Consider the following 14956-nt stretch of genomic DNA (forward strand, 5'->3'; position numbering starts at 1 on the left):
AACTAGATGCCAGGCTGATGGAATCAAAGGAGGCTGATACATCAGAACTAGAAGCTGGGCTGATAGAATCAAAGGAGGTTGATACATCATAACTAGCATCCAGGCTGATGGAATCAAAGGAGGCTGATACATCAGAACTAGAAGCCAGGCTGATAGAATCAAAGGAGGCTGATGGAATCAAAGGAGGCTGATACATCAGAACTAGAAACCAGGTTGATGGAATCAAAGGAGGCTGATGGAATCAAAGGAGGCTGATACACCAGAACTGCTGAAACATCAGAACTAGAAGACAGGCTGATGGAATGAAAGGAGGCTGATACATCAGAACTAGAAGACAGGCTGATAGAATAAAGGAGGCTGATACATACGAACTAGAAGCCAGGCTGATAGAATCAAAGGAGGCGGATACATCAGAACTAGAAACCAGGTTGATGGAATCAAAGGAGGCTGATGGAATCAAAGGAGGCTGATACACCAGAACTGCTGAAACATCAGAACTAGAAGACAGGCTGATGGAATGAAAGGAGGCTGATACATCAGAACTAGAAGACAGGCTGATAGAATAAAGGAGGCTGATACATACGAACTAGAAGCCAGGCTGATAGAATCAAAGGAGGCGGATACATCAGAACTAGAAACCAGGCTGATGGAATCAAAAGAGGCTGATACATCAGAACTAGAAGCTGGGCTGATAGAATCAAAGGAGGTTGATACATCATAACTAGCATCCAGGCTGATGGAATCAAAGGAGGCTGATACATCAGAACTAGAAGCTGGGCTGATAGAATCAAAGGAGGTTGATACATCATAACTAGCATCCAGGCTGATGGAATCAAAGGAGGCTGATACATCAGAACTAGCATCCAGGCTGATGGAATCAAAGGAGGCTGATACATCAGAACTAGAAGCTGGGCTGATAGAATCAAAGGAGGTTGATACATCATAACTAGCATCCAGGCTGATGGAATCAAAGGAGGCTGATACATCAGAACTAGAAGCCAGGCTGATAGAATCAAAGGAGGCTGATGGAATCAAAGGAGGCTGATACATCAGAACTAGAAACCAGGTTGATGGAATCAAAGGAGGCTGATGGAATCAAAGGAGGCTGATACACCAGAACTGCTGAAACATCAGAACTAGAAGACAGGCTGATGGAATCAAAGGAGGATGATACATCAGAACTAGAAGACAGGCTGATGGAATGAAAGGAGGCTGATACGTCATAACTAGCATCCAGGCTGATGGAATCAAAGGAGGCTGATACATCAGAACTAGAAGCTGGGCTGATAGAATCAAAGGAGGTTGATACATCATAACTAGCATCCAGGCTGATGGAATCAAAGGAGGCTGATACATCAGAACTAGATGCCAGGCTGATGGAATCAAAGGAGGCTGATACATCAGAACTAGAAGCTGGGCTGATAGAATCAAAGGAGGTTGATACATCATAACTAGCATCCAGGCTGATGGAATCAAAGGAGGCTGATACATCAGAACTAGAAGCCAGGCTGATAGAATCAAAGGAGGCTGATGGAATCAAAGGAGGCTGATACATCAGAACTAGAAACCAGGTTGATGGAATCAAAGGAGGCTGATGGAATCAAAGGAGGCTGATACATCAGAACTAGCATCCAGGCTGATGGAATCAAAGGAGGCTGATACATCAGAACTAGAAGCTGGGCTGATAGAATCAAAGGAGGTTGATACATCATAACTAGCATCCAGGCTGATGGAATCAAAGGAGGCTGATACATCAGAACTAGAAGCCAGGCTGATAGAATCAAAGGAGGCTGATGGAATCAAAGGAGGCTGATACATCAGAACTAGAAACCAGGTTGATGGAATCAAAGGAGGCTGATGGAATCAAAGGAGGCTGATACACCAGAACTGCTGAAACATCAGAACTAGAAGACAGGCTGATGGAATCAAAGGAGGATGATACATCAGAACTAGAAGACAGGCTGATGGAATGAAAGGAGGCTGATACATCATAACTAGCATCCAGGCTGATGGAATCAAAGGAGGCTGATACATCAGAACTAGAAGCTGGGCTGATAGAATCAAAGGAGGTTGATACATCATAACTAGCATCCAGGCTGATGGAATCAAAGGAGGCTGATACATCAGAACTAGATGCCAGGCTGATGGAATCAAAGGAGGCTGATACATCAGAACTAGAAGCTGGGCTGATAGAATCAAAGGAGGTTGATACATCATAACTAGCATCCAGGCTGATGGAATCAAAGGAGGCTGATACATCAGAACTAGAAGCCAGGCTGATAGAATCAAAGGAGGCTGATGGAATCAAAGGAGGCTGATACATCAGAACTAGAAACCAGGTTGATGGAATCAAAGGAGGCTGATGGAATCAAAGGAGGCTGATACACCAGAACTGCTGAAACATCAGAACTAGAAGACAGGCTGATGGAATGAAAGGAGGCTGATACATCAGAACTAGAAGACAGGCTGATGGAATCAAAGGAGGCTGATACATCATAACTAGCATCCAGGCTGATGGAATCAAAGGAGGCTGATACATCAGAACTAGAAGCTGGGCTGATAGAATCAAAGGAGGTTGATACATCATAACTAGCATCCAGGCTGATGGAATCAAAGGAGGCTGATACATCAGAACTAGAAGCCAGGCTGATAGAATCAAAGGAGGCTGATGGAATCAAAGGAGGCTGATACATCAGAACTAGAAACCAGGTTGATGGAATCAAAGGAGGCTGATGGAATCAAAGGAGGCTGATACACCAGAACTGCTGAAACATCAGAACTAGAAGACAGGCTGATGGAATGAAAGGAGGCTGATACATCAGAACTAGAAGACAGGCTGATAGAATCAAAGGAGGCTGATACATCAGAACTAGAAGACAGGCTGATGGAATCAAAGGAGGCTGATGGAATCAAAGGAGGACTGCTCTCCCCACTGTTTCCCCAGAGAAACCTGTCCTCCCCACTGTATCCCCAGAGAAACTTGTCCACCCCACTGTTTCCCCAGAGAAACCTGTCCTCAAAACTGTTTCCCCAGAGAAACCTGTCCTCCCCACTGTTTCCCCAGAGAAACCTGTCCTCCCCACTGTTTCCCCAGAGAAACCTGTCCTCCCCACTGTATCCCCAGAGAAACCTGTCCTCCTACTGTTTCCCCAGAGAAACCTGTCATCCCCACTGTTTCCCCAGAGAAACCTGTCCTCCCCACTGTTTCCCCAGAGAAACCTGTCCTCCCCACTGTTTCCCCAGAGAAACCTGTCCTCCCACTGTTTCCCCAGAGAAACCTGTCATCCCCACTGGATCCCTAGAGAAACCTGCCATCCCCACTCTTTCCCCAGAGAAACCTGTCCTCCCACTGTTTCCCCAGAGAAACCTGTCCTCCCACTGTATCCCCAGAGAAACCTGCCATCCCCACTGTATCCCCAGAGAAACCTGCCATCCCCACTGTATCCCCAGAGAAACCTGTCCTCCCCACCGTTTCCCCAGAGAAACCTGCCTTCCCCACTGTTTCCCCAGAGAAACCTGTCCTCCCCACTGTATCCCCAGAGAAACCTGTCCTCCCACTGTTTCCCCAGAGAAACCTGTCATCCCCACTGTTTCCCCAGAGAAACCTGTCTTCCCACTGTTTCCCCAGAGAAACATGCCTTCCCCACTGTTTCCCCAGAGAAACCTGTCCTCCCCACTGTATCCCCAGAGAAACCTGTCCTCCCACTGTTTCCCCAGAGAAACCTGTCATCCCCACTGTTTCCCCAGAGAAACCTGTCCTCCCCACTGTTTCCCCAGAGAAACCTGTCCTCCCCACTGTTTCCCCAGAGAAACCTGTCCTCCCACTGTTTCCCCAGAGAAACCTGTCATCCCCACTGTATCCCTAGAGAAACCTGCCATCCCCACTCTTTCCCCAGAGAAACCTGTCCTCCCACTGTTTCCCCAGAGAAACCTGTCCTCCCACTGTATCCCCAGAGAAACCTGCCATCCCCACTGTATCCCCAGAGAAACCTGTCCTCCCCACCGTTTCCCCAGAGAAACCTGTCCTCCCTACTGTTTCCCCAGAGAAACCTGTCCTCCCACTGTTTCCCCAGAGAAACCTGTCTTCTCACTGTTTCCCCAGAGAAACATGCCTTCCCCACTGTTTCCCCAGAGAAACCTGTCCTCCCCACTGTATCCCCAGAGAAACCTGTCCTCCCACTGTTTCCCCAGAGAAACCTGTCATCCCCACTGTTTCCCCAGAGAAACCTGTCCTCCCCACTGTTTCCCCAGAGAAACCTGTCCTCCCCACTGTTTCCCCAGAGAAACCTGTCCTCCCACTGTTTCCCCAGAGAAACCTGTCATCCCCACTGTATCCCTAGAGAAACCTGCCATCCCCACTCTTTCCCCAGAGAAACCTGTCCTCCCACTGTTTCCCCAGAGAAACCTGTCCTCTCACTGTATCCCCAGAGAAACCTGCCATCCCCACTGTATCCCCAGAGAAACCTGTCCTCCCCACCGTTTCCCCAGAGAAACCTTTCCTCCCTACTGTTTCCCCAGAGAAACCTGTCCTCCCACTGTTTCCCCAGAGAAACCTGTCCACCCCACTGTTTCCCCAGAGAAACCTGTCCTCCCCACTGTTTCCCCAGAGAAACCTGTCCTCCCACTGTTTCCCCAGAGAAACCTGTCTTCCCACTGTTTCCCCAGAGAAACCTGCCTTCCCCACTGTTTCCCCAGAGAAACCTGTCTTCCCACTGTTTCCCCAGAGAAACCTGTCCTCCCCACTGTTTCCCCAGAGAAACCTGTCCTCCCACTGTTTCCCCAGAGAAACCTGTCTTCCCACTGTTTCCCCAGAGAAACCTGCCTTCCCCACTGTTTCCCCAGAGAAACCTGTCCTCCCCACTGTATCCCCAGAGAAACCTGTCCTCCCACTGTTTCCCCAGAGAAACCTGTCCTCCACTGTTTCCCCAGAGAAACCTGTCCTCCCACTGTTTCCCCAGAGAAACCTGTCCACCCCACTGTTTCCCCAGAGAAACCTGTCCTCCCACTGTTTCCCCAGAGAAACCTGTCATCCCCACTGTTTCCCCAGAGAAACCTGTCCTCCCCACTGTTTCCCCAGAGAAACCTGTCCTCCCCACTGTTTCCCCAGAGAAACCTGTCCTCCCACTGTTTCCCCAGAGAAACCTGTCATCCCCACTGTATCCCTAGAGAAACCTGCCATCCCCACTCTTTCCCCAGAGAAACCTGTCCTCCCCACTGTTTCCCCAGAGAAACCTGTCCTCCCACTGTATCCCCAGAGAAACCTGCCATCCCCACTGTATCCCCAGAGAAACCTGTCCTCCCCACCGTTTCCCCAGAGAAACCTGTCCTCCCTACTGTTTCCCCAGAGAAACCTGTCCTCCCCACTGTTTCCCCAGAGAAACCTGTCCACCCCACTGTTTCCCCAGAGAAACCTGTCCTCCCCACTGTTTCCCCAGAGAAACCTGTCCTCTCACTGTTTCCCCAGAGAAACCTGTCATCCCCACTGTTTCCCCAGAGAAACCTGCCATCCCCACTGTATCCCCAGAGAAACCTGTCCTCCCACTGTTTCCCCAGAGAAACCTGTCCTCCCACTGTTTCCCCAGAGAAACCTGTCCTCCCACTGTTTCCCCAGAGAAACCTGCCATCCCCACTGTTTCCCCAGAGAAACCTGTCCTCCCACTGTTTCCCCAGAGAAACCTGTCCTCCCCACTGTTTCCCCAGAGAAACCTGTCCTCCCCACTGTTTCCCCAGAGAAACCTGTCCTCCCCACTGTATCCCCAGAGAAACCTGTCCTCCCACTGTTTCCCCAGAGAAACCTGTCCTCCCCACTGTTTCCCCAGAGAAACCTGTCCTCCCCACTGTTTCCCCAGAGAAACCTGTCCTCCCACTGTTTCCCCAGAGAAACCTGTCTTCCCACTGTTTCCCCAGAGAAACCTGCCTTCCCCACTGTTTCCCCAGAGAAACCTGTCCTCCCCACTGTATCCCCAGAGAAACCTGTCCTCCCACTGTTTCCCCAGAGAAACCTGTCCTCCACTGTTTCCCCAGAGAAACCTGTCCTCCCACTGTTTCCCCAGAGAAACCTGTCCACCCCACTGTTTCCCCAGAGAAACCTGTCCTCCCACTGTTTCCCCAGAGAAACCTGTCATCCCCACTGTTTCCCCAGAGAAACCTGTCCTCCCCACTGTTTCCCCAGAGAAACCTGTCCTCCCCACTGTTTCCCCAGAGAAACCTGTCCTCCCACTGTTTCCCCAGAGAAACCTGTCATCCCCACTGTATCCCTAGAGAAACCTGCCATCCCCACTCTTTCCCCAGAGAAACCTGTCCTCCCCACTGTTTCCCCAGAGAAACCTGTCCTCCCACTGTATCCCCAGAGAAACCTGCCATCCCCACTGTATCCCCAGAGAAACCTGTCCTCCCCACCGTTTCCCCAGAGAAACCTGTCCTCCCTACTGTTTCCCCAGAGAAACCTGTCCTCCCACTGTTTCCCCAGAGAAACCTGTCCACCCCACTGTTTCCCCAGAGAAACCTGTCCTCCCCACTGTTTCCCCAGAGAAACCTGTCCTCCCACTGTTTCCCCAGAGAAACCTGTCATCCCCACTGTTTCCCCAGAGAAACCTGCCATCCCCACTGTATCCCCAGAGAAACCTGTCCTCCCACTGTTTCCCCAGAGAAACCTGTCCTCCCACTGTTTCCCCAGAGAAACCTGTCCTCCCCACTGTTTCCCCAGAGAAACCTGTCCTCCCACTGTTTCCCCAGAGAAACCTGTCCTCCCCACTGTTTCCCCAGAGAAACCTGTCCTCCCACTGTTTCCCCAGAGAAACCTGTCCTCCCACTGTTTCCCCAGAGAAACCTGTCCTCCCCACTGTTTCCCCAGAGAAACCTGTCCTCCCCACTGTTTCCCCAGAGAAACCTGTCCTCCCCACTGTTTCCCCAGAGAAACCTGTCCTCCCCACTGTTTCCCCAGAGAAACCTGTCCTCCCCACTGTTTCCCCAGAGAAACCTGTCCTCCCACTGTTTCCCCAGAGAAACCTGTCATTCCCACTGTATCCCTAGAGAAACCTGCCATCCCCACTCTTTCCCCAGAGAAACCTGTCCTCCCACTGTTTCCCCAGAGAAACCTGTCCTCTCACTGTATCCCCAGAGAAACCTGCCATCCCCACTGTATCCCCAGAGAAACCTGTCCTCCCCACCGTTTCCCCAGAGAAACCTTTCCTCCCTACTGTTTCCCCAGAGAAACCTGTCCTCCCACTGTTTCCCCAGAGAAACCTGTCCACCCCACTGTTTCCCCAGAGAAACCTGTCCTCCCACTGTTTCCCCAGAGAAACCTGTCCTCCCACTGTTTCCCCAGAGAAACCTGTCTTCCCACTGTTTCCCCAGAGAAACCTGCCTTCCCCACTGTTTCCCCAGAGAAACCTGTCTTCCCACTGTTTCCCCAGAGAAACCTGTCCTCCCCACTGTTTCCCCAGAGAAACCTGTCCTCCCACTGTTTCCCCAGAGAAACCTGTCTTCCCACTGTTTCCCCAGAGAAACCTGCCTTCCCCACTGTTTCCCCAGAGAAACCTGTCCTCCCCACTGTATCCAAAGAGAAACCTGTCCTCCCACTGTTTCCCCAGAGAAACCTGTCCTCCACTGTTTCCCCAGAGAAACCTGTCCTCCCACTGTTTCCCCAGAGAAACCTGTCCACCCCACTGTTTCCCCAGAGAAACCTGTCCTCCCACTGTTTCCCCAGAGAAACCTGTCATCCCCACTGTTTCCCCAGAGAAACCTGTCCTCCCCACTGTTTCCCCAGAGAAACCTGTCCTCCCCACTGTTTCCCCAGAGAAACCTGTCCTCCCACTGTTTCCCCAGAGAAACCTGTCATCCCCACTGTATCCCTAGAGAAACCTGCCATCCCCACTCTTTCCCCAGAGAAACCTGTCCTCCCCACTGTTTCCCCAGAGAAACCTGTCCTCCCACTGTATCCCCAGAGAAACCTGCCATCCCCACTGTATCCCCAGAGAAACCTGTCCTCCCCACCGTTTCCCCAGAGAAACCTGTCCTCCCTACTGTTTCCCCAGAGAAACCTGTCCTCCCACTGTTTCCCCAGAGAAACCTGTCCACCCCACTGTTTCCCCAGAGAAACCTGTCCTCCCCACTGTTTCCCCAGAGAAACCTGTCCTCTCACTGTTTCCCCAGAGAAACCTGTCATCCCCACTGTTTCCCCAGAGAAACCTGCCATCCCCACTGTATCCCCAGAGAAACCTGTCCTCCCACTGTTTCCCCAGAGAAACCTGTCCTCCCACTGTTTCCCCAGAGAAACCTGTCCTCCCACTGTTTCCCCAGAGAAACCTGCCATCCCCACTGTTTCCCCAGAGAAACCTGTCCTCCCACTGTTTCCCCAGAGAAACCTGTCCTCCCCACTGTTTCCCCAGAGAAACCTGTCCTCCCCACTGTTTCCCCAGAGAAACCTGTCCTCCCCACTGTATCCCCAGAGAAACCTGTCCTCCCACTGTTTCCCCAGAGAAACCTGTCCTCCCCACTGTTTCCCCAGAGAAACCTGTCCTCCCCACTGTTTCCCCAGAGAAACCTGTCCTCCCACTGTTTCCCCAGAGAAACCTGTCTTCCCACTGTTTCCCCAGAGAAACCTGCCTTCCCCACTGTTTCCCCAGAGAAACCTGCCTTCCCCACTGTTTCCCCAGAGAAACCTGTCCTCCCCACTGTATCCCCAGAGAAACCTGTCCTCCCACTGTTTCCCCAGAGAAACCTGTCCTCCCACTGTTTCCCCAGAGAAACCTGTCCACCCCACTGTTTCCCCAGAGAAACCTGTCCTCCCACTGTTTCCCCAGAGAAACCTGTCATCCCCACTGTTTCCCCAGAGAAACCTGTCCTCCCCACTGTTTCCCCAGAGAAACCTGTCCTCCCCACTGTTTCCCCAGAGAAACCTGTCCTCCCACTGTTTCCCCAGAGAAACCTGTCATCCCCACTGTATCCCTAGAGAAACCTGCCATCCCCACTCTTTCCCCAGAGAAACCTGTCCTCCCCACTGTTTCCCCAGAGAAACCTGTCCTCCCACTGTATCCCCAGAGAAACCTGCCATCCCCACTGTATCCCCAGAGAAACCTGTCCTCCCCACCGTTTCCCCAGAGAAACCTGTCCTCCCTACTGTTTCCCCAGAGAAACCTGTCCTCCCACTGTTTCCCCAGAGAAACCTGTCCACCCACTGTTTCCCCAGAGAAACCTGTCCTCCCCACTGTTTCCCCAGAGAAACCTGTCCTCCCACTGTTTCCCCAGAGAAACCTGTCATCCCCACTGTTTCCCCAGAGAAACCTGCCATCCCCACTGTATCCCCAGAGAAACCTGTCCTCCCACTGTTTCCCCAGAGAAACCTGTCCTCCCCACTGTTTCCCCAGAGAAACCTGCCTTCCCCACTGTTTCCCCAGAGAAACCTGTCCTCCCACTGTTTCCCCAGAGAAACCTGTCCTCCCCACTGTTTCCCCAGAGAAACCTGTCCTCCCCACTGTTTCCCCAGAGAAACCTGTCCTCCCCACTGTATCCCCAGAGAAACCTGTCCTCCCACTGTTTCCCCAGAGAAACCTGTCCTCCCCACTGTTTCCCCAGAGAAACCTGTCCTCCCCACTGTTTCCCCAGAGAAACCTGTCCTCCCCACTGTTTCCCCAGAGAAACCTGTCCTCCCCACTGTTTCCCCAGAGAAACCTGTCCTCCCACTGTTTCCCCAGAGAAACCTGTCCTCCCACTGTTTCCCCAGAGAAACCTGTCCACCCCACTGTTTCCCCAGAGAAACCTGTCCTCCCACTGTTTCCCCAGAGAAACCTGTCCTCCCACTGTTTCCCCAGAGAAACCTGTCCTCCCCCCACTGTTTCCCCAGAGAAACCTGTCCTCCCCACTGTTTCCCCAGAGAAACCTGTCCTCCCCACTGTTTCCCCAGAGAAACCTGTCCTCCCCACTGTTTCCCCAAATGAAGCACTGTTCTCCCCATATCACGTAAATGAGGACTGCCGGGCATAATGGCTAGCACAGACCCAATACTACACTAGCAAGCTAAGAATAGTCAGACTTAACTAACAGCCCTCTCCGCGATTGTTGGATAACAAATGAATACGTTACCGTTTATGAATAAACACTGTTTACTCAGTCAATATCCCAGACATTTGTGGCGAGGGATTTCACCCTTTCAGGGGGTTTTCTGTAGTTTTAAAACGTAGCTTGCAGCCTCTTCGGGCTTGGTGAAGACTCTTGTTATGCCATTGTGATGAACATGTAGCTTGGCTGGAAAACGCAGGCTGTATTTCACCTCCACCTCTCTCATGGTCTGCATCACATTGCTCCATCACATCCATGGTGTTGTCGGGGAAGGGGAAAACCTTTTGGCCTTTGTATTCCATAGCTCGTAGAATGAGCTCCTTATCCTGAAAGTGATGTACCCTTGCGATTATGGTGCGCGGCTTGACACCTGGTGAGGGCTTCACATGTAGAGAGCGGTGTGCACGGTCAATGATGAGGGGCTTTGGGAAGTTGTCGTCACCCAGGAGCTTGGGAATTAGCTTGGACACAAACTCTGTGCGTTTCTCTTGTTCTTCGTCCTCCAAAATCCCCACGGATTTGATGTTCAGCCTGCGACTCTTGCCTTCTAAATCGAGAACCTTGGCTTGGTGAGCTCATTCTTCTTTTTAAGCTGAGCACAGATGGTTTCCAGGCCTCCTATCAGGGTGTCTTGATCAAACATGGCCAATTGGCTGTGTCCATGCGGCCCTTCAGTTCGGCCTGTGCTGTCTTTAGAGACTCAAACTTTGTTTAGAGCTTATCAAAACAATTGTTGATAGTTTTGTATTACAGTCTCTTTCATTTCCGTGGCAGAATCTTGTTGCTGGGTATCTGGAGAGATGTTGTCATCAGTCCTCAAAATGGCACTAGCTGCAGCTTGTTGGGCCTGGGCCTTTGTCGACTTTGCAGTCTCTGTTCTGTTGGCTTCTATGGAGGAACATTGAATGTCGGAACTTCCAAAAGTCGGTTTAGCGTTGGACCAGAGCTAGCTAGCTAGGCGGTTAACAAGATTGTGTGCGCAGAGTGGTACCAGAATTAGCATTTCTTACCTCTTTGTAGTTTATTAATCTGATATAAAATGTGATAACTATAGTATCTCTAACTAGCATTGAGAAAATTCATCCATTCTTCTCTAGTTAAAAATCTTTCTCCCTAATTTCTGAAACATGCTTGTAACATCAGTAGGTTACAGTAGCCTAAGCTTCAAAGGAGACGGGCAGGTTGCCAACACACGCACACATACTGGCAAAGATTTTCAGCTGGCAGATAGAGACTTGAAAACATATCTGAGTGACAAAGTGGGCTTTGTTGTCTTTATTGTGGGATTGAACGTAACATAATGTTATTAACCGGTTCCCATACTTTCAAAATAAAGTTTATGTTCCGGACCACTATATATCACATTTGTTCATGGTTCTGAATCTGTTCCTCAGAAAAAGAAATCCCTTTCTTTTTTAAAGCTCTTTAGGGTTATTAGGGGATTGAAATAATTAAGAATTAGTTAAGAATTAGTTAATTATTCTATTAGTTAATTAAGAATTGATTAAGAGTTCATTAAGAATGAGTACATAGTTTATAAGGCTCTACATTAATTATCAACTGAGGTATTAGTAAGTGCATATAGTTACATTTACAACTGCACTCATTAACAATCAATAAATATACCATTTATGACACATATTGTCACGTTCCTGACCTGTTTTCTGTTAGTTTTTGTATGTGTTAGTTGGTCAGGACGTGAGTTTGGGTGGGCAGTCTATGTTTTCTGTTTCTATGTTGGTTTAAAGGGTGACCTAATATGGCTCTCAATTAGAGGCAGGTGTGTGTCGTTTCCTCTGATTGAGAGTCATATTAAGGTAGGTGTTTTCACACTGTTTGTTGTGGGTGGTTGTCTCCTGTGTCAGTGTTTGTATGTTACGCCACACGGGACTGTTCTCGGTTTGTTTGTACGTTCGGTCTTTTGTGTAGTCATTTTCCTGTTCGTGAGTTCTGCGTTGTATGTAAGTTCGCATGTCCAGGTTTGTCTACTCCGTTTTGTTGTTTTGTTAGGTTATAGTGAAGTTCGTGTTTTCGTCTTTTCTGTAAATAAATATGTCAACTTCAGAAGCTGCGTTTTGGTTCAATCCATGCTCCTCCTCTTCGGATGAAGAGGAGGAGGAGAACCGTTACACATATACAGTAAATATGTGTATAAATGGTGAGTCAAACCATTAATCAACCATTAACTTGGGGGGCAGGTAGCCTAGTTGTTAGAGCTTTGGACTAGTAACCGAAAGATTGCACGATCGAATCCCCGAGCTGACAAGGTAAAAATCTATCTTCTACCCCTGAACAAGGCAGTGTTCCTAGGCCGTCATTTGAAATAAGAATTTGTTCTTAACTGACTTGCCTAGATAAATAACAAAGACTTTATAAATAATCTTATGAGATGACAATAACTAATTCAGAACTGCTTTATAAGCACCCTAGTGGTACATTATTAATCATTTACAAATTGTTAACATACTATGATCAAAAACCGTATTCATTTTCCTATAAATCAAATAGTGTTTATAAATAATTTATAAATCATGTAATATAGTGTTTATAAATAATTATAAATCATTAAAATAGTGTTTATAAATAATTTATAAATAATGTAAAATAGGGTTTATGAATCATTTATAAATCATGCAAAATAGTGTTTATAAATGCATTAATTACTTTGTAGAGATTGCTTATTGACATTTACACATTTAGTAACAGTGATTAATTGTAAGTGAGCTCTTACAGAGTGTTTCTACACGGTTTATTAAGGGACCTTAGTCTTCTGCTCATTTTCCCAGAATACATCACACGTACACAGTTGAGAGGAGCACAGGGTCAAGCTGCAGTGCAATGCCTTGCTCCAAGGCCCATCAGTAGGGAATTGTTGTTAGGATTTAAAGCCAGCACCCCTCAGATCAATCGAGTGCTCGGCCCGGGATTCGGCTACAGGTCCATCTCCTTAGCTGCTGGGTTACCTACCGCCCACTCCTTATAATGTCATTGGTCTGCTAGAGGCAGATCACACTCCTGGAGCAGGTCCAGTAGGCCCTGGGGTCTCTCTCTGGTCCCCTCCATACTGGCTAGTTTTACAGGCTTACTGAGCTCCTCTCTCTGGTAGAAAGGGCAGACCTTCAGGTGCTCAGACATGGAGGGGACATCGTCAAAGCACCACCTGTCCACCTTGGAAAACAGACTGCTAAACTTCCATACCTTAGGAAACCAAAGCGACAGAGAGAAAGAGAGAGAGAGAGAGAGAACGTTTTTTATTACACAAAGTATTAGAGTGGGTCAAGGAGTTTTTCCTGACGATGTGATCTGACCAGGAACAACTCTAAACTCTATGACCCATCGAGACACATGGTCAGGAACAACTCGAAACCCATCGAGACACATGGTCAGGAACAACTCGAAACCCATCGAGACACGTAGTCAGGAACAACTCGAAACCCATCGAGACACATGGTCAGGAACAACTCGAAACCCATCGAGACACATGGTCAGGAACAACTCGAAACCCATCGAGACACGTAGTCAGGAACAACTCGAAACCCATCGAGACACATGGTCAGGAACAACTCGAAACCCATCGAGACACATGGTCAGGAACAACTCGAAACCCATCGAGACACATGGTCAGGAACAACTCGAAACCCATCGAGACACGTAGTCAGGAACAACTCGAAACCCATCGAGACACATGGTCAGGAACAACTCGAAACCCATCGAGACACATGGTCAGGAACAACTCGAAACCCATCGAGACACATGGTCAGGAACAACTCGAAACCCATCGAGACACATGGTCAGGAACAACTCGAAACCCATCGAGACACATGGTCAGGAACAACTCGAAACCCATCGAGACACATGGTCAGGAACAACTCGAAACCCATCGAGACACGTAGTCAGGAACAACTCGAAACCCATCGAGACACGTAGTCAGGAACAACTCGAAACCCATCGAGACACGTAGTCAGGAACAACTCGAAACCCATCGAGACACATGGTCAGGAACAACTCGAAACCCATCGAGACACATGGTCAGGAACAACTCGAAACCCATCGAGACACATGGTCAGGAACAACTCGAAACCCATCGAGACACATGGTCAGGAACAACTCGAAACCCATCGAGACACGTAGTCAGGAACAACTCGAAACCCATCGAGACACATGGTCAGGAACAACTCGAAACCCATCGAGACACATGGTCAGGAACAACTCGAAACCCATCGAGACACATGGTCAGGAACAACTCGAAACCCATCGAGACACGTAGTCAGGAACAACTCGAAACCCATCGAGACACATAGTCAGGAACAACTCGAAACCCATCGAGACACATGGTCAGGAACAACTCGAAACCCATCGAGACACGTAGTCAGGAACAACTCGAAACCCATCGAGACACGTAGTCAGGAACAACTCGAAACCCATCGAGACACATGGTCAGGAACAACTCGAAACCCATCGAGACACATGGTCAGGAACAACTCGAAACCCATCGAGACACATGGTCAGGAACAACTCGAAACCCATCGAGACACATGGTCAGGAACAACTCGAAACCCATCGAGACACATGGTCAGGAACAACTCGAAACCCATCGAGACACATGGTCAGGAACAACTCGAAACCCATCGAGACACATGGTCAGGAACAACTCGAAACCCATCGAGACACATGGTCAGGAACAACTCGAAACCCATCGAGACACATGGTCAGGAACAACTCGAAACCCATCGAGACACATGGTCAGGAACAACTCGAAACCCATCGAGACACATGGTCAGGAACAACTCGAAACCCATCGAGACACATGGTCAGGAACAACTCGAAACCCATCGAGACACATGGTCAGGAACAACTCGAAACCCATCGAGACACATGGTCAGGAACAACTCGAAAC

The 14956-nt window shown here is 49.2% G+C and overlaps 1 protein-coding gene across 1 annotated transcript in view; it reads right to left on the minus strand.

Moving 5' to 3' along the window:
• The window catches only part of LOC120018907 (F-box only protein 40), a 32133-nt gene that overhangs the window by 2344 nt on the left and 14833 nt on the right, over positions 1–14956 (minus strand). Inside the window, exons 5-6 of the mRNA XM_038962127.1 lie at positions 13071–13257; positions 10401–10624 (exon numbers count right to left, since the gene is read on the minus strand). Coding sequence (XP_038818055.1) covers positions 10401–10624; positions 13071–13257 — 411 coding nt within the window. The remainder of the gene's footprint in view (positions 1–10400; positions 10625–13070; positions 13258–14956) is intronic.

Source organism: Salvelinus namaycush, chromosome 23 (assembly GCF_016432855.1).
Source record: "Salvelinus namaycush isolate Seneca chromosome 23, SaNama_1.0, whole genome shotgun sequence".
NCBI lineage: Eukaryota > Metazoa > Chordata > Actinopteri > Salmoniformes > Salmonidae > Salvelinus > Salvelinus namaycush.